The 20341-nt window shown below is 42.8% G+C and overlaps 1 protein-coding gene across 1 annotated transcript in view; it reads right to left on the bottom strand.

The window, feature by feature from the left end:
• MACF1 (microtubule actin crosslinking factor 1) overlaps positions 1–20341 on the bottom strand; it is a 339095-nt gene that overhangs the window by 71240 nt on the left and 247514 nt on the right. Inside the window, 6 exon segments of the mRNA XM_032302100.1 lie at positions 11240–12711; positions 13326–13821; positions 17196–17395; positions 18063–18192; positions 19089–19330; positions 19983–20045. Coding sequence (XP_032157991.1) covers positions 11240–12711; positions 13326–13821; positions 17196–17395; positions 18063–18192; positions 19089–19330; positions 19983–20045 — 2603 coding nt within the window.

Below are 20341 nucleotides of genomic sequence, written 5' to 3' on the forward strand. Positions count from 1 at the left end.
CCTATGGGGAGGTGTCCAGAAAGGCCCCTTACACAAAAGATAGAAGTTTGGGGTAGAGATACAGATTTGGAAGCCTTCCCCATAGAAGAATGAGGGGGTGGACATCCAGGGATTAAATGTGGGTTAAAAGGGAAGAGGGCAGATGACCAAATTTTAGACCACATACTTGGGAAGTAGGAGGACAAACCAAAAAAGAAAGCAGAATAGCAGCCAGAGAAGAGAATGGAGAGAATACCATGTCAGGAAAGAAAATGCACAGGAGGGTTTTGAGAGCGAAGAAGCTATGATATTAAATGCTGCATAACAGATGAGGAGGACGATGAGTTAGACAAGACTACTAGACTTGACAACTAGGACATCAGTGCATACTTCCAAGAAAACAGTCTCAGTGCCGTGATAGCGGCTGGATCACATTAGTGGGTTAAGGATAAGCAGTGGTGAGAAAGTACTGATCCTCCCTTCTTCCTGAGACTCTGTTCATTTGGCTTCCATGACACGATGCTATCCTGACACTATCTTTTTAACTAGTACTTCTTTGACCTTTGGGTTCCTCTTTCTGTCCTCTTAAGGCAAATAAGTTCATAAGATATAGCCTTGATTCTTTTCAACTTGTTCAATATTTACTAGGTCTACTATGTGCTCCAAATTATGCCAGACACCAGGCTCCTCGTTAGTATAGTGGTTAGTATCCCCGCCTGTCAAATTATGCCAGACACCAAAGGGAGAAAAATGATGAGCAATATGCAGTCAGGAACCTATATTCCAGTAGGGGCGGCAGACATACATTTTAATTCACTTGTAGTAAGTACTCTGAAAGAAAAGCGAGCAGTACTAGGAGAGCATCAGTCAAGGCGGCCTGATCTGCAGGCTCAGGAAAGGCTCTCCTGAGAAAATGGCCATGTGGGAATTCACTTGGGACTGAGAGCAGTCATTCCTGCTCCAGGTTTGCAGGACTTTACAACTTTTGCATGTTAACAGCTTCACATAACTGCTTGGTTATTTCTACGAAACAGGCCTTTGGGGTGAATTGCCAAGAAATCTTGCCATAGGGGTCCTTTTTCCAATATCAGAAAAGGAGTTAGGATAAATAATTCAGAGGGAAGAGATTTATGAAAACTGTCTCTTCCATTTTGTTACTAAAGCAGTTCTTACCATCGATCGACAACCAACCAACTTTGGTTTGAATGTAAAGAACTGGACCCAAATCAGAGCTTTTCCTTTGGGAACAAACTGCAAGATGGCAGAGACATTAAATGGGTCACTTAGATAGATGCAATGAATTCAAGCTGGAGGAGGTCTTGGAGAAGTTCAATTTCTTTGAATTCTTAGCATCCTCTTCCCTTGACTCATATATACATAAAACCGAATATTAAAAACATTTCTGCTGAAACTGTGAAGAATTAAAGCTTTTCTGTAAAACTATCTGGATCTGGTACATATGCTTCACAGAGAGATTAATTATATCTGTGTTTTTTAAGCTGCTTTTCTCTGAAACTAAGCTGATACCTTTTCCCCCTCACACCTCAATGTTTTAATTAAAGATTGATTAATATTAAGAGATATCTCTCCCAAAGATGCTGACTTGGTAGTTGCCACTGTATGGCAACAGGTGAACATAACATGGTCTATGTTAAAAGCTAATTAGGTCAAGGACCTTGAGATCATTAAAATTGATCTGATGGGTAACTCTGAGTTACTGAGGAAGTCACTGAGCTGGTAATGGCTTCTGGTTAATTCTGGTTAATGATATGAAAATAACACTGATTTGTAGAACACATAAGCCAAGGTCAAAATGGTCGCAGAAAAACATGCTCACTGTGGGATTTTGATATGTATAAGTTAACAAGTTAATAAGTAAGTAAGCACATGTATGTACGTGTGCATCAAGTACATTTAAAGTTGTGTTACGAGTCATGACCCATATTGCCTATATACTGCAACTCTAATGTTAGAAACCAGCTCTATACTTGTTCCCCCCAAAAACTGCTCAGGAAAGCTATTGTCCAACCACCTGTTTCACTGCTGCCACCGAGCGAATTTTACTTTACCCTCATAATCTCCATTTTTCCAGGAAAAGAAAGAACTAATCTAATTGGGTACTGGGCCTTAGAGCAAATCTTCTGGAGAATAACTATCTCTAGGCACAAAGGGCATAAACTTCTTATTAAAAAGATTTTATAATATTCTAATTTGTATGCCTGGATACTTTTTTTTTTTTTTTAAATAAGAGATTATAGGGGTGCCTGGGTGGCTCAGTCTGTTGGCCATCTGCCTCCAGCTCAGATCATGATCCCAGGGTTATAGGATTGAGCCCCACATCTGGCTCCCTGCTTGTCGGGAAGCCTGCTTCTCCCTCTCACCCTGCTGCTCCCCCTGCTTGTGTTCCTTCTCTTGCTCTCTCTGTCAAATAAAATAATAAAATCTTTTAAGAAAAACAAACAAACAAATAAATAAGTAATAAAAAAATAAGAGATTATTATCATTTACTGAGCACTTAATATATGCCTAGTGCTTTCATCTACATCATTTCATTTAACTCATAAAAACTCTAAAGGTAACCATTTCACATTTTATAGTTAAAATAACTATACAGAAAGGTTAAGTGATTTCCCCCAAGGTCACATGCAGCTAGTATATGACAGAGCCAGAACTCAAAGCTGAGTATTTCTGACTCAGACTCCTTCCTTTTTTTTTTTTTTTAAACTACACTAAGTCGCATGCAGTATGAAGACTCTTCCTAGCTGTGAACTAATCAGGCCAGTGACAATGACTCTAAAGTGATGGGTAACAACTACAAGATGGTATTTCAGGATCTGGCTTTGGTTAAGCATAACTGAAGTAGCAAGTTTCTTTGTTTTGTTCAGGCTAATATCAAAATGAAACTGTGTTCCTTTAACATATGCTAACTAGTAAAGAAGGAAGAGAGCCCACAGGCAAAGAGAGGTGAGGAATCTAGGCTAGAATTAGAATTTCTCAGGATTCACAAGGATTTGCCTCAGGTCTTGCAAAGTAGACAGCATTTTGAATCCCAGAACTCACATGGCTTATGAGAAATAAAGAACACTCATCTAATCAGTCATATATTCACTAATCTCCAAGTACATGCACAGCAATATGTTAACTACTTCTAGGGACACAAAAATGCATTCACTGAGATTAGAGATGGGACAAATGCATAGAATCAGAAAACACCAAAGTTTGGCAGGCTATGATAAAGGCCAAATGAGTTACACATCTTAAGTGGTCTAGGAGAACAGGAGAAGTTGTGAGCTGGGTAGATCAAGGAGGCTTTGGGGGAGACACAGGACTTGGACCAAGCCTTGAGGTTTGGGTAGAGATAGGCAAAATGTATAAGGAGAGTTTGGGATGAGTGGATGGGGTGGATGGGTGGTCTATATAGGAAATAACACTGGAAAAATAGTGGGGATCAAATACAGAGTTTCCATGGCTGCAGAAGGAAAAGACTAGAGGCACAGATATAGACCAGTTCTGAAGGAGGCCATCATTTAATCCATCAGATCAGATGGCTCCTACATTGGTCTGGGTGAAGGATAAGCACCCACAGAAAGAAGGGTGAAAATAGAACCCAAGGGAAAAGCACCTTGGAGGCCCAAGTTCTAGAAGGCTACAGCGTAATTTGTCTTTTTTTTTTCCGTGGGAACCATGTGCGTACAAGCTTGCTGTCCAATCAAAGAAGCTCTCTGCATTCCTAACAGAGGATCCTTTGTTCCAAACAGCAAGGCTCCAAAGAGACAAAGTTTGATAAAATCACACTGAGATCAGGACTCCCAGCTGGTGCTGGGGCTGATGCCATTCCATAACACACCCTACAGGAAGCAGCTTGAGATACACAGTTGATTGATTTCCACAGCAGGAGGCTTGTGGCGGGGTGGGGACTGGTCAAGTATTAAGAGAATTCTTTAGCCACTGACTCAAATTAGTTCACCAGGATCCTAACTTTATCCAACAGATCTGTGTAAGTCACTCTCCGAACTAACACTATTTTAACTTATTTTTGAAAAAAAGGGAGGAAAACCACGAAGCTTTGCCAGGTAGTGCAACTCTTTGGTCAGTTAACTCTTGTCATGGCATCTGGAGAGAGGGAAAAAAATATCAAACCCCCACCTCGCTAGAAGTGGGCTGAATAAGATGCTAGTAGCAGCTCCTCTAGTTGTAGCAGTCAAAATGTCTCTGGATATTGCCAAATGTCCCCAAGGGGGAAAACTGCCCCCAACTATTGGTTAAGCATGGTTTTTTGTACCAAACAAACCTTTCTAATCCCAGTTCTAACAGTCACTTGCTGTTGGCTTGAACAAGATACTATAACACCTTTAAGTTGCAGTTCTCTTGTCTGCAACTGGAATTTTTTTTTTTAAGATTTTATTTATTTATTTGATAGAGAGATCACAAGTAGGCAGAGAGGCAGGCAGAGAGAGAGGGAAGCAGGCTCTATGATGAGCAGAGAGCCCGATGTGGGGCTCGATCCCAGGACCCTGAGACCATAACCTGAGCAGAACGCAGAGGCTTAACCCACCGAGACACCCAGGCACCCATGCAACTGGAATTTTAAATGTCTGATTGATGGGGGATTACGGTTTGAGCTTGGACTTAGGGTGTCTCTCACCGGACTTGCCACCACACATCACTGCCCTTGTACTCCCTTGTGCCTGCTTCTCATAACACACTGTCCCCTCCGAGGCCTGGCACGGAGCAAGTGCTCAGTAAGAACGGACTGAAAGAAATAACGAGCCCCTTCCTCCCAACCCCCACCAAGGGATCCATGGACCATCGCAGCACTTATTCTTATCCTGGAGGGGCCAAAGTTCTGAAAGGTCCATGTTTCAAATCACAGTGTTAGTAGCAGGAAAACAACTTGTTAAGGCCTAGGGAGTAAGTATGTCCCATTAATCTTCCACGGCCAACACCAGAGACTGGTATTTGAAGAGCACTTGGTAGTGGTAATGGCTAAGTATTAAGGAAGGTGGGGAGGGAGCACATTCTTCCCATAGCTAGGTTTCCCAACCGGGACAGCTGAGACTTGGGAAGAATCCGTTTGGCAGGAGACAGCCCTTTGGTGCAGTGATGCTTTGGTGCAGTGACCTGACACGACTCCCTGTGGGACCCATTTCATTCCTGGTGAACCAACCAACCCTAACAATAAAGTGCTCTTCAGAGCAACTCATCACACTTCCTAGAGGCTCCCTGTTTATGCTATGACCTGTGTGCCAGCCAGCTAGCTTGAAAGTGCCTGGGATTTTTCTGAAGCTACAGCTGAGGACTAGGCCAAGGCTTGAGAACGGTTCATTTCCAGACACAATGAGAAACGGGCCTGTTCTGCAAGTCTGTGCTTATCTCAACCGTGTTCACTAATCAAATATTCAACAAATGAAGGTAAGTTCTGCATGGGGTGAATTCTAGTTTTTCTGGAAACATTTTTCTTCCTTCGTGTACAAGATCATATGGTGAACCTCAGTTGCAAATGCTACGTGCGGACACAATCTGTGAAGAATTTCAGTAAATTAAAATCAAACTGCTCAGTCCTTTCTTTTGTTGCTTTAAAATCTTCCCTTGCTATCAAAATTTCCAGACAGATTTTTTTTGGGGGGGGGGGGTTGAAATCCATCAATGCTTTCTTGACGAGCTTCCATTTGGTTTTACTACCTTCACTGAAGCGTGAGGCTCCTTTAAGATGATGTAATGGCTGCAATCTTGGGATTTTGCTTTGTGATGCTGTTATTTAAAATACTAATGGGGATACTGTAAAATGAGGCTGGAAAGACTTCAACATAAAGCAAACCTGAAGTCCTTAAAGGCACCTTCTTCACCTTCTCCCCACCCAGTTGCTACAGTGGGGGCTGAAGGGATTATTACAGAGCACTGGGATTCTTTGGGTGGGGTGTTGAGGGCTGGTCTCTGAAGGGTTATAAATATCAGCAGCCAAACTGTGAGTTCCTGGGCTGAGGAGAGCAACTGACAGACCATAGTCTCCCCTTAAAGGCAGGGAAGGAGGAAACCTCCTGAAGTATTTCCACACAGGAAGTTCCTCTTCTCTTTAGAAATGCATCATCAACCAAACACCTGCATCAACAACTCCACAAAAAATAAACTGCTGATGCCAGGGAAAGTGCCTAGGAAATTTTAAACCAGACACGGATTAGTACCAGCAAAAATCAGGAGTCCAGGGCTTGGCCTAAAGGAAGGCTGACTTAGAGGCAGTTGCTGCTGCTACCACACAGTCTTCATCAGATTAGGAGAAGGTGTCTGCTACATAAATATTTAACTTAATCAACCAGCACTTTTTCCCGCTGAATTCTGTTTCCCACATGTAGGTGGCAATTTTCTTCAAGGCAGTGGTTCTCAACCGAGAGAGATTTTTGCGTTCCAGGGGACGTCCAGCAATGTCTAGATAGGCATTTTTGGTTGTTACACTGGGGCAGGGTTGCTACTGGCATCTAGTGGGTAGCGATCAGAGAGGCTGCTGAACATCCTGCCATGCACAGGACAGCCCCCCACCACAAAGAACTATCCAGCCTAAAATGTCAAGGGCATTCTCTCTACTGTTCTAGGACATTCTCTTTACTTCCTTGGACCCTCATAGTTCCTATTGGAGTAGCCTCGTTTAAGGAAGGAAGGAAAATAGGAAGGAAGGAAAGAAGGGAAAGGAAAGGAAAGGAAGGAAGGAGGGAGAGAAAAAACCAAAAACCAAGACAGGCCAAGGGTCAGCACAAGGCAGGAGCGGGGCTGCCTACTCAACTTATCTTGCTGTTGTAAAGCTGGAAATAACTGAAACCTCCAGGTGACAGACAGGTCACACCAAGTGTGATTTCCTTTCTTTCCAAGGGCAGGTAGATAATGCTGATCTTATTTGCTTTATTCTCTAGTGAATCTAACTGGCAAAACTGAAGATGGGCTGATACTATCTTTGTAATTGTTTGAAAGGCAGGGAAGTATCTTTGTGCAAATTGGCAGTCTTTCAGCTCCATGTCAAGCCCGGTCTTCTCAAGAGTTTTCAGAGGGAAGCCTAAACTTGCCTTCCATAAAGAAAAAAAAAAAAAAAAAAAAAAATCAAAGAGATTTACACGGCTTTCTTGTTCTGGTGTTCTGGTGGGATACTGAGGTCTCCAGACAAAGGCTGTAAGCACGTGCAATCCCTGACCCTGGGCTCTACTCCGCCTGAATTAGGATTAAGGACAGTCCTAAGGAAGCCTGCTGCCTTACCTATATCCCAACAGTCCAACCTCAAAGGCAAGGAAGGAAAAGACGCAACAGGCTTGGATGCTTCCAGCACACCATTAGGCAAAGTGAACCTTTGTGAGAAACCTATGGACCCTAAAAGGGTTTCCATTTTCCCCACTTGTTCTTTCTTGTCACCGAGTGTGGCGTGCTGAATCTGAAGCCTGGCCCAAATACACAGTAAATATAAATTAACACATGAAGGAGCACCTGGGTGGCTCAGAGGGCTGAGCCTTTGCCTTCGGCTACGGTCATGGTCTCAGGGTCCTGGGATCGAGCCCCGAGTTGGGCTCTCTGCTCAGCGGAGAGCCTGTTCCTCCCCAATCCCCTCCACCTGCCTCTCTGCCTACTTGTGATCTCTGTCTGTCAAATAAATAAATAAAATCTTAAAAAAAAAAAAATTAACACATGAAATACAGAGTGCAAAGAGCATCCGGGTTTCCTGATGCTGCTCTTGATGCCCAAATCACCACCTACTTTCTGACTGAGAGGCCACTGTGGTTCTTGGGCAGAGGTGTGTGTGTGTGTGTGTGTGTGTGTGTGTGTGTGTGTCTGTTTCTGTATGTGTGTGCGCGCGTGTGTGTACAGGAAGGGGTTTGAAAGTTTGAGACTCAGAATGATCTCAATTCTTGACTATAAAACTGGCACAGGGAATTTCAAAATGAGGAAAGCCTCTTGTTATCATCAGAGTTACTAGATTTCTTTGGCTTGAGTTTCGGTGAAATAAAGGTCCTTTCTTTCTTGTTAGTGTCCTGTTATGCACATACGATTCCTTCTCCTCAATAATCACTGACTCTCTTGTTCAGGAAAACAGAACTTCCTGAAGAGATTAGCCAACTTCTTTTCCTTTCAGTTTTCTGAAAACACGCTCAACATTCTCATTTGAGATTTCTGGAATGACTGAATCCAGTGAAGCACCTAATTCAGGAAGGTTTGAGGTTTTTGCTTGTTTAGAGTGGGAGAGGATTCTCTGCCCATTTGATAGATCCTCACTGGCTGACCAGATTCTATCATTTATTCAGAAGTAACTGACGGGAAAGCCTTCCCTCAGAATAATGGCTTTCAGTTTTTCACGTTCATTTAAGGAAGAAATAACTTTTCCCACAAGCTGCCCTTCTACGCATTTCTCAGCACTACTGCACCGTCCCAAGTAAGCCCGGGGTTGTCCCCAGACCTGACTCATCTGTCTTTTCCACCCATCTGCAGTGGAGTTAGCCAGCTCAGAGCAGAGCCCACGCTTCTGTCTATAGACTCATATCCTCTGCTTGTCAGCAGATTCTGTGCTGAGAGTGTGGTCCCACCACTGGACTGGATCCCAGGACCCTGAGACCACAACCTGAGCCAAAGGCAGACGCTTAACTGACTGAGCCACCTAGGCACCCCTCTGGTTTTGGCTTATTAAAAACACTTTGAGTCTGAAAACAGAGTCACACTTTATGATGGAAGATTAATCCATTGCTGGATATAGAGCACATTAACCCAAAACTCAATACTCAAACAATGAAAATGACACAGTCCTTAGAATGGGTCCAAAAAGACCTTCCCTTTACTCACCCTCTAGGGGACTGTAGAACTGACACACTGAGCTTCCCCCCTCCCATTGTTTTCACTTCCCATGAGCTCAGCAGGAGTTGAGCCAGGAGTGTGCTCCTCTGCTCCAGACTGAAGGCCTTTGCTGGGAGGAGGCAAAAACACTTCCCAACGCCTTTGACTTTATAAGGCGGACCTGTGGAATCAGGCTTCTGATTTGCGCCCTCAACTTGAGGAGGATACACACAGGGCACACAGCTCCACCACCCTCTTTCTCTTTTTTCTTCCAGTCTTGCATTTCAACACCAGTCCCCTGCAGAGAAACACACTCTGAGGTGACAGCTCCTCAGTGTCTGGTCCCAGCCTTCACAAGGTATTGGTAGTGGGAGGCGTATTTTTAGAAATCAGTGAAACAAATATGCTACCTTAAACGATGAAGCAGACTGAACTTTGAGCACTTTCAGGCTACATATATAGGCTACAAATAAAATACGGTAATGGCCAGTAATTTCTTAAAATCTTCCAGCTACATCAAAATTCAGAATGTTTCTAGCAACTGAGGATTAGATGAAAAGGAAATGATTAGTTATCCTCAAATCCAAACACTCTGTATGCCTGCCTATGGACTCTTTTTGTTATATTCCAGCTTGTATTTAATGCAATTTTAACAGGCTTGTTTACTTCATTTTCTAGCTCACTGAAGATGAGAAGCAAGGGACAGACTGCTAAAGGCAGGCCCAGTGATGGCAGTGAGAAGTTACTGCTAGCCGGGGAAGAGGAAGAAGCTACACACACGCTAAGAGGCACTAAACAAGAACTTCAATATCCAACTCAACCTGCACAGACATTTAGGAACAGTCAGTACAAAGCAGCCCCAAATGTCTCTAATATCCTTGAGGATATCCCCATCGGAGAGAACAGCATCATCTTTTTACTAATGTTAACCTGCACTCATCAAGAAAAACGTCTGTACAACATAGTTAGAAGATTAGGCAAATAAGATTTAAAATAATTCCCATGTAAATCAGAATCTAGTTTGATAAAACTATTTTGGAGCCCAAAGGGATAGGCTTCAGTTTTCTAAGAAATTCATTTAGTTAGTTAGACAGTTAATCCTAAGTAACCCAGAGCCTAGAGAAGACAGTCTCTCCTTGGAGGTGCTTACAGTGGAAGAGGCTGGGACACCACACGTGATGAAGCGAGAGGCCTGCCTGCCTGCCCCGGGAATGGAGGTGTGGGAGTTTCCAAGAGGAAAACACGTGGGCTCACGGGTCTGAATTTTCCCTTCCTCCCCTCTCCTTATTTGGGGCCTCAAGAATCCCCCAAATGATGACTTGTCACTCCAAAGTGCACGTCTCCAAACACTGGAAGGGGCCTTCAGCCAACGTTCCGCTTCAGAGCTGAACATCCCCTAAGCTGAGGGCCCTTCTGAAATAGCCACCCTTCTTTACTTGGTCTTGTAACTTTTCTCAGGACCACAGGGCTCTGCCCTGGTGTCGATACCACCTCTCCATCTGTGGCTGTACTTGAAAGAATCCTGATAGGCAGGGGTTTTAGGGAACAAAGAGACTTTGATGGCAGTATGATGGTGTACATGGGAATAATTAACACCAGTGATGGAAGTAAAGTACTCAAAGTAGCCTTTCCACATCTACTCTGTGCACCAAGAAGGAAAAGCAGCAGAGGGGCTGCCAGCAGTGGAGTGAGGCCCTCTTTGGCAGTGACAAAAAAGGAAACTCAGGATGAAAGGCTCCCATCCTGAAAGCCATGACCCACCAGTCCTGAGAGTTCCAAGCCCCTAACCTGGAAAATCGTATTTTTGAGTCAACTCCTCCCATCTTCCCCTGTTGTTTTAATTCTGGAAATTCTGACTCAGGCAAAGAAATAAAACATTTTTGCAGTTAGGGCGGTGCTTTTCAAACTCTCCTATAGGCCAAGAACTTGTACTCCTGGGGGTTTGGGTTATAGTCTTAAGCACTGCCTGATATAGGTTGGAAATTTCTTTGAAACGTCACATTTTACCTTAGTAACTCATGAGAATTTTTATTTTACTTCATAATACATCAACAACTTTCCTCTGAAATAGGAGGGAAAAAAATCAACACTTTGGGAAGATGACCCTTGTTTATGACTTCTCACAGCTCAACTGAAAAATAGGGACCTGGAGAAAAACCTGGGGCTGTTACAAATCTCAAGAGGAGATTCTCAGAGTAAACAGTAATATTTGGACATTTCTTTCTATACCCTTAGTTGGTTATCAACATTGAAATAAATTACAACAGAAAAATGTTCAAACCAGTTGCCCAGAGTCCAAGAGACTGTTTAGTCTCCAGACAGAGTGCTCTGATGGTGTTGGAAGTGAGAACAGAGGCCCTGGAGACAGAAGTTAAGATGTATATACAACGGGTTTTAAGCTACATGAAAAGAAATACATATCAGATAGCAAAAGATTAAAAAACAAAAGGGCAAGACTTACCTTAAAATCTGCTAGTTGTTGGTTGATGAGATCCACTTCAGTCCCCACGACCCACTGAAGTGCCTCCCCTTCCTCTGCTGCCGTGGTCATGTCATTGAGGGCTTTCAGCTTCCTGTAGAAGTCCTCCACGCGGCCCAGCGTCAGCTCCAGCTGCTCCTGGCGAGCCCTGCTCCTCTCTGTCAGTTTACCACACTGTTTGTTCAGGGCTTCGAGCTCCCTCTTGAGACCTAACAAGTCCAAAGTCCCCTCCTCCTCTAGCATCTGCCGACACTCTGCTTCAGAGGCCTCTATATCTAACCTGAGGGCTTGGATTTTGTGGAGGAATAGCCGTACATCCTCAATTTGGGACTGGAGGCTATCGGTGTCTCTGCCGATGGCACCCATGCCGTCTAGCTCATCGTCCAGGTCCGCCAGCTGAGAAAACATCTCTCGAACTCGGCAGTGAAACTGGCCAATCCCCTCCAGCTTGTTTTCCATTGCCATGCAACCACTGTTTACTCTCTGCTTCACTTCCAGGAACTCCTGCTGGGTAACCTCAGCTTGATGTAGAAGTTGGGAAGCATCAGATCCATCTGGGGCATCTTCTACCAAGCCCTGAGTGAAGTTCCTCAGATAGTCTACCTGGGGCTCCAGGGTCTGGAGCACTTCCTGTTGAGCTCTTAGCTTCTCTAGGTTCTTGTTGCTACAGGCTTGAGAGCCCAGAGCATCAAAGATCTCAAGTTGGTGTTTGGCCGCTTCAACCTTCTTTTCAATATTTTTAAAGCTTTCCTGAAACTCCTTGAGTCTCTGAGTCATTTCTTCAAGAGACCCTGTTTTGGTCTGTAGTTCTTCTGTAATGGAATCCATGTTCTGGTTGATCCCAGCCTTCTCATCCCGGATATCATCTTCATCTGTTTCCGAGGAGTTGATCAGAATGTCAGCAGCACTGTTCAGGATTTCTAGCAGGGAGCGGCGCTTTTCCACCTCACTCAGCATAGCCTTTGATCTCAGGAGATTGGACTCCAGCTGCACTGGGTCCAGAGTGACCTGCAAGTCCGGCATCTTGGCCTTACAATCTTCTATCCACGGCACGAGGTCTTCCACATGCCATTGATATTTCTGAGCTTTCTGCAGACAGTCCTTGAGCCTGGATTGTCTATCTGCAGTTTTTTTACTAAGCTCTTCCCAGTGGCTTTTGAGCTCAACCAACTGGTTTTGTAAAGTCTTCTTTTCTTCTCCAGGAGGTACAGAAAGAAGTAGAGATTCTCCTTCGGCCACAATCACCTCATAGGAACCACTGTGTTGGTTCAGGCTCTTCTGAAACTCTTCATTCTCCTGGAGCTGAGACTGTAGCCGCTCCAATTTTGCAGAAATTGGGCAGTTTTTCGCTTGCTGGCTTTGTTTGTCATCCAACCAAGTTCTCAGTTCATCAAACATTTGCTGGAACTGCTGGGTGCTGGCAAGAGCTGCCTGGAGTCTGTTCATGCGATCAGCTGAAATGAGGAAATCAAATTTAAACCAATCGAATCTGAACATGGCATTTAAAATGTTTGCTGGGAGTATATGGTCTAATCTTAGGGGAAGGAAACTTATGTTAACTGAGGCCCTACCATAAAAGCAGCACAAAGCTGGTCTCCTTCATATACTAGACTTATTTAATCCTCACACCAACCTAATAAGGTGATCTGAATAACAGAAGTAAACTTTTACTTCTAAGCGGGTAAAAAGCCATAAATGTTTCCAGAGAAAGGCAACAAACTGATGACAAAATTCTTCTTGTACAAGGCCATCGTACGCATCTGATTCTGTGTGTGTGCGTGTAACTTGACCTGTGAATACACCTATGAGCATGAATCTGGACCTGCAGGCAAAACTGACGTTAGTGCTCTTATCGCTGGAACTGCTCCATAAAGCTTCACATATCGTTAGTGCCCAGTCAGTGTATGATAATCACAGCATTTCTCACCATAGCTGGACAAAGGGTTAGGGTAACACTAGTCTGAATCCAAAAGCTACTTACAGGTCACCCTAGATTCTTGGGACTATCACGAAGCCAATCTTTTGGCTTGCCGCTAACGTCAGCAGTATGTGCCTTACCCTAACTTACCTGCAAGGTCTTCTAAACCTTGGAGAGGCAGGGCAACGGTCTCCAAACGCTTCTTCAGCTCATCCTTAAGGTACTGCTCCCCGATGAGTACTGAGAGCTCATCGCAAAGTGTCTGTGCCTCCTTAATCTCATGGTCCAATTGCTCCACATCAGATCGAATCTCACTGGTCTCCTCTAGTTGCTGCTTCACAGCCTCAGGCTGGGTGCTAATGGCCGCCTGGCCACTTAGTCGCTGTCCCACTGCCTTGACCTTCTCTGATAGGTCCTGGAGCAGTTCCTGGTACTGGGTGCTTTTGACAATAGCTTGATCAATTTGGCTGGAACGGGAATTGAGTTTGTCAGTCAGCTCAACCCACTTGTGGTTGATGCTCTGGAGTTCTTTCTGTACCTGGCTGGTGGATGGAGAGACATCTCCAGGGCCTGTTAGGATGCCATGAGCTGCCTCATTCAGCTGCTCATGCTGTTGCCTGCGTGCTTCGAATTCCTTCAGCATAAACTGCAAAAGAATTGACATCAAGATGTTTAGAGAAAAAAGATCTAAAAAGAGTGTCAAAACAAAAACTGATTTTAGATTGTGCCAACTAGGGCCAACTCCTTTCGAAAATAAACCAGAAAACTCCAAGGACCAGGCTACTAGGAAAATGTAATATCACTTCTAACAACTGCTTAATAAAAACTTGTTTTGAAAGGGTCATTGATTGTGCCTATTCTATTTCTTTTCCTTATTTGTCCTATTTTCAACAATAGTTACTAAGGTTGGCCTTGTTTTCTGGATTGGCCCTCATCAGCTTTGCCAGACAAAACCCAGGCCTCTGAATTGCAAGTCTGGAGCTCTGGGCCCAGAGCTAGCTATATTACTGACTAGGCTTGCCATTTCAACGCTCTATGCCTCTGATTTTTCAAAGTTTCTTTCTTGGAATTCCAACAGCACATACAATCTATACATTACAGCATAGCATGTAATAGATAATGAACGTCTTTAAAGCAAGTAGCATGTCTTTTTACACTTTGCTATCCATTGTTTCACTCAGCAAAGTAGTTAGGGTTCAAACTACAGGCTCTGGAGTCAGACTGCTGGGTTCATGGGTTCAAATCCTGACTCTTTCACTCGTGAACTATATATATAAGCTTGGTCAGTTCTTAAAGTTTTCTAAATCTCAGCTTCCTCATCTATAAAATGAGCATAGAATGTACTTATCTTGGCTGTTTTAAGGATTAAATCAGACAATATTTGGAAAGTATTCATCACTCACACCGTACATAAGTAAGACACAACTTTAAGGAATAACAGATGTGTAAATGATGAACTAAAACAGAATGTAAAAAAAAGTAAGAATGATAAACACTGATGCAAATGTGGCGCTGTGAAAGCAAGAAGTAAGGATGATTAATTCTGTGGAAGATGACAAAAGTGGGCAAAGGAAGTCAGGAAAGCCTTAACAGAGGACACAAGGAAGGAGTTTTCCCAGTGAGCAGACAGTCAGACTGAGGAACGGCATTACAGGTGGTGGGCCTCGGTAGCAAAGGCACAGAGCGGTAAAGAGTATGGTGTGTTCAAGGAAAAGATGAGTTACCTGGTGTGAGCTGAAACCGGGGTATATGGGAGAAGAGTGGGAAACAAGGCTGGCAAGACAAACTGGGACCAGACTGTGGAAAGCCTCATATATGACACTGAGCAGGTACTTGGACTTTGTTCAATTGGCAGCAGAGAGCCAGCGAAGCATTTTCATGTATTCAGATGTATGAGTTCAGGAGATAATTTGGCAACTGTGTGGAGAATGCACTAGACAAAGAAACTTTAGGAGGCTGTTCCAATGGTATAGGCCTGAGCTCAAACATCCTTAAGAGAGGAGCTCTCGGAATGGAGAATTGGAACAGTAGTTCTCCAAGTATGCTCTAGGGGGCCTCAGGAGTCTCCAGGCCCTTCCAGAGGGTCCCTGAAGTCAAAATATTTTTGTAACAATACTAAGATATTATTTGCCTTTTATAATTTTTCTCTCATGACTGTTCAGTGGAGTTTTCCAGAGGCTACATGACATCTGGTATTGCAAAGGATCGAGTGCAGAAGTAGATAAGAAAATGTATGAAAATATTCTATTAAGTCAGACATCAAAGAGATTCGCAAAGCCATAAAACAATACCACTCTTACTGAAGTTTTTAAGTTTGGAAAATGTTATTTTTTTCATAAAGAAAAAAATGTTAGTTATGTTAATGTTAAATTTTACCAATGTTATTTTAAAATTAATTAATAAATACATATTTTTTAAAATATTTTATTTATTCATTTATTTGTCAGTGAGAGAGTACACACAAGCAGGCAGAGAGACAGGCAGAGGCAATGAGAGAAGCAGGCTCCTCAGGGAGCAAGGAGTCCGATCTGAGACTTGATCCCAGGACCCTGGGATCATGACCTGAGCCAAAGGCAGTGCCCAACCACCTGAGTCACCCAGGCATCCCAGTAAATACATATTTTTAAATTCCTCAGTGTTTTTCTTTGTTTTTATTTTTAAGTAGGCTCCACACTCAGCATGGGGCTTGAACTCACGATCCTGAGATCAACACCTGAGTTGAGATCAAGAGTCAGATACTTAGCCAACTAAACCACCCAAGTGCCCCTTTACTGTTTTAATACAGTAAATATTAATAGATATTAATAGCTAAACAATAGCTCTTTAGGGTCCTCAATAATTTTTTTTTTATTTTTTTTTTAAAGATTTTATTTATTTATTTGACAGAGAGAAATCACAAGTAGATGGAGAGGCAGGCAGAGAGAGAGAGAGGGAAGCAGGCTCCCTGCTGAGCAGAGAGCCCGATGCGGGCCTCGATCCCAGGACCCTGAGATCATGACCTGAGCCGAAGGCAGCGGCTTAACCCACTGAGCCACCCAGGCGCCCCTCAATAATTTTTTTGAAAAAGATTTTATTTCTTTTAGAGAGAGAGATAGAGAGAGAGGGCAGAAAGAGGGGCAGAGGAGGAGGAGAGACAGAATCTCAAGCAGTTCTATGCTAAGCACAAAGCCCAATGGGGGGCTTAATTTCATGACTCTGAGTCAAAATCATGAGTCAGATGCTTACCTGACTGAGCTATCCAGGTGCCCCTAGGGTCTTCAATAATTTTTAAGAGTGTAAAAGTGTTTTGAAACCAAAGAGTCTGAAAACCACTGGAATAGGAAAATATTTATAAGTGAACTAAAGAGGACTTGATAATTAATTGGATGCAGGGGCTAAATGAAAGAGTTCCTTCAAAAACTACTCTTAGGTCTTGATTTAGGGAACTTGGTAGATGATGAGAAGGAATAGAACAAATTTGGAAGAGTATGGAAGGAGATCTAGAATAAGAAGATTCTCTGGAGCTTACCCAAAAAAAGAAGAAGAGGAGGAGGAGGAGGAAGAGGAAGAAGAAAAAGCTCTCAGTGGGAATTCACTAGAAATGACATAATTTGAACAACCTAAATTTTTATGATGGTGGACACTTAAATCAATTTTTTTTTTTTTTTGAGGTTTGAGCAACAGAAAATCTTTAAGTGAAGTCGGCAGATATAAGACATTACATTAAGTAAAATGATCACTACCATTGGGGATTAAAAGTAAAATACAATTCTAAAGTAATCAGAAATCCTCCATTCTCACATCCACTCATTTTACTGCCTCTGTTAATGACATTAATAATACAATTGTTGACTATTTACTATTTGACAGGCACTGTGATAAAGTCCTTATACACTTCTCATTTAAACCGAGGAAAAGAACTCTGGAAGCTTAAGTGACTTGTCTAGGGTCATTTGAAACCTACTTGCTGAGAGCAGCATTCAAAACCAGATTCACGTGACTCCAATTTCTTTGCTTAACACAGTAAGTTTTGTGGCTCACCTGGACCTGCTGCTTTTGTGCAGTTAGCATGTTGGGGTCAATAGATAGGGGCCCCAGCACCCCCATCATCAGTTCCTTCTCCATTAGCCAGGGCCGGAGCTGGGATTCTGCAGTCTGGAAGCTGGCCAGATGACTTGCAGATTCCTCCAGTTGCCTTTGCCGGGCCATGGTCACTTCGGTGGCCCTTTCCCACCGGGAATCTATAGAGGGGAAATGAGAGAATGTGTTCCTTTAGTCTCACCAGCCACTGGCCTGATCCCTAAGTTATGTTCCTAATAAACTACAGGAAATGACCCCTACAGCATTAGTTAAAAAATTTTAAGTTAAAAATAACCTTCATTTAATTTTAGCTAAAATAACACAGTTCTGTACTTGATTATGGTGGTGGTTATATGAAACTACACAGCACACACACACACACGGATGCAAGTCTATCTTATTACTATATTATTTTATGGCCTGTTATTTAACTCTTACTATATCATAGACATCTTTCATGCCAGTGATTTTTTTCATGCCAGTAAACATTCATCAGTATCATTTATATATAGTTCAGTATGAACACAGAATAATTCCAGTAAATAGATTATTTCCCATTTTTCATTTTCATCACCAATGCTCTCCTTATCACAACAGACTACCAGATTGACCTGCCCAAGAAAGCCAAACTTCTGAGACTGTTGAATGGAACCTCTAGTTTTATTTTTCCTAATCAGACTCACTCACTCCCTAGCCCTATTTGGGCCTCTTGATTGCTTATGAAAATTAACTAAAAATAAGTCCTGCTTTATACGATGTGCTGAAATTCTATATTTGCTCCAAAGAGAAGAAATTTAGTGAATTTGCAACATCCCTCTGAATACTTACTGAGTTCCTCTTGCATTTCCTTCCAGTTTTCTGCTTCTTGTGAGTTGGGAAATGCCATCAGTAATCCAGCCAGGGATTCCTTTACTTTTTGGATTTTGGGAGAATTCTGTTCCAATTCAGCCAGGAAGGCCTAGGAGAGAGAATATCAGGGATGCCATGAGACTTCTGCACAGGAAAGTTATGTGTGTGGAGGGAAGTACTGGAAGACTGGGCCACAATTAGAGGCTCCACTTCTGATTCTATCAGTGACTTATTTCATAATTTTAAGACACTTAACAATTCTGCTTCAATTTTTACTTTAAAATGAAAATCATACAAGATCTAAATTTCTTTTATATACAACATATCGGTAGAACCCAGTAAAAAGGTATTATTAATCCCATATGATGATGACGATGATGGTGACGTCAAGGACATTTATGAAGCTGGAAAAGATGGCATGCTACGTCCAATTAGAATATAAAAAATTTTGGCAAAAACATTTTTTTGATAGGACTTTCTATATGGTTTTATTTTTCCCGATAGTTTTCCTAGTCCTACATGTCAACCTTAAGAAAGAACCATAATCACAGCTACACTTAAATATCCCCAAGAGTTGGGAAGGGGCTTTGATGAGAATGGTTTGACTTATAGCATCATAGGGAAAACAAGATCCCATTCTCAGTGAGCTGATATTCTCTTTCTATAAACAGATGTTTTTTTCTTTTTTTAAGTTTTAGTTAGGTAATGTCTACATTCAATGTGGGCCTCAAACTCATGACCCTGAGATCAAGAGTCACATGCTCTTCTGACGGAGCCAATCAGGTATGCCTGGTTTCATTTCTGAATATTATTTATAATAATTTCTCATTTCATAGGTAAGAAAACTTTCTAGGAGAGTTTAGGCATATTAATCCTTTGAAAGGGCTCCTTGTGGCCTGGGTGGGTGGCCGTGTCCTACGTTCAGGTCCTGGGCTCGGGCAGGAACACCAGTATGACAGTGCCTTCCGCTTAGCATTTGGGATGCAGCTAATGTGAACACAGTACCTTGTTAGAGTCCGCTTGGGCTCTCACTGTTTCTGGCTTGGTTGGAGATGAAGAGGCATCCATGGCTTTCAGGACTTCCTCTTTTGATTCCAGCCACTGCAGCATTGAGCCAGCTTCCTTCTGAACTTCCTGCATTCGGCTGAGGACAGACTGAAGGCTTTCCTGGCGTTCCTGAAGCACTCCCCCCAGTTTCTCGTATTTCAAGTTTACATCTGACATGTCACACTGGATCTCCGTCAGATCTATCACAGAAACAAAAATCAGATAGGGAATAGCTCTCTAAGCCTTCCCATGGGTTCCTCATGCTAAATTACTCAACAGGATTAAAAGTGTCTCCTACTCCTTCGAGTGAACTAGAGATTCTGTTCCTGCTAAATCACATAAAAGTTCTTGTTTATATATACAAAGCAAAAGAGCTTTCATTAATCTGCTTTCAGATTTTGACATTAGGTACTCAGATGTACAAATAAAATGCTAAATATACTTGGGAACTGCAGAAGTGAAGGGAGTGAAGGATTTGGGGCACTCTTCTGCCCCGCCTTCTCCAAATAACAGAGAAATCATGGAGCCGGAAGGCTGAGGGTTAGACTAGACTACCTCTAATGTGGCTTTCTTTAGGACTCAAAGATTCACATATATTTTCTTTAAGGTCTTTTCTCACTGGTCTTATCTGGTGGCCCAATTTATTTCCTAGTACCGTATCTAACTGGCTGCCAACCCATTTAGCCTTTAGCGACCCAACAAAGAAGCATCACAGTGGCTTCTCCCCAGATTTTTACCCTCATACCCATCCTGGCAGCAGTTCTTTCACATATACGGAAACATACACAGATGCCAATGTGAACACTGTACTAACACATCCAACAAAGAAGCACTGTGAAATGACATTCTCACCTTTGCAGGTGTGGTATCCGTTTACACTGCCTATAGAGCTTCCTACAGAGGGCAGTATGGAACCTGAGCAGAAGGACAGGGAGACAAACAGGGCAAGACAAACGTGTTAGGAATACATACAGGCACTGAATTTGTTCTCTGACACTCACTTTTAAGCTCAGGTATCAGGAGGTTAACACAGCACAAGACAACATACTCATGGAAAGAGACAAATCATTTTAGCTGCCAGGCAAGAGAGCATCACTCAGATATTTTGGCTTCTTAGCAGTAGAGATTCCTAACCCGTTCTAAATGAAATCTGAATTCCCTTCCTCAATCTCTGACTTGAAATCTTTGGATCCTGCTACAATGTTGCAAAG

This window comes from Mustela erminea, chromosome 10 (genome assembly GCF_009829155.1).
Source record: "Mustela erminea isolate mMusErm1 chromosome 10, mMusErm1.Pri, whole genome shotgun sequence".
In the NCBI taxonomy this organism is placed as follows: domain Eukaryota; kingdom Metazoa; phylum Chordata; class Mammalia; order Carnivora; family Mustelidae; genus Mustela; species Mustela erminea.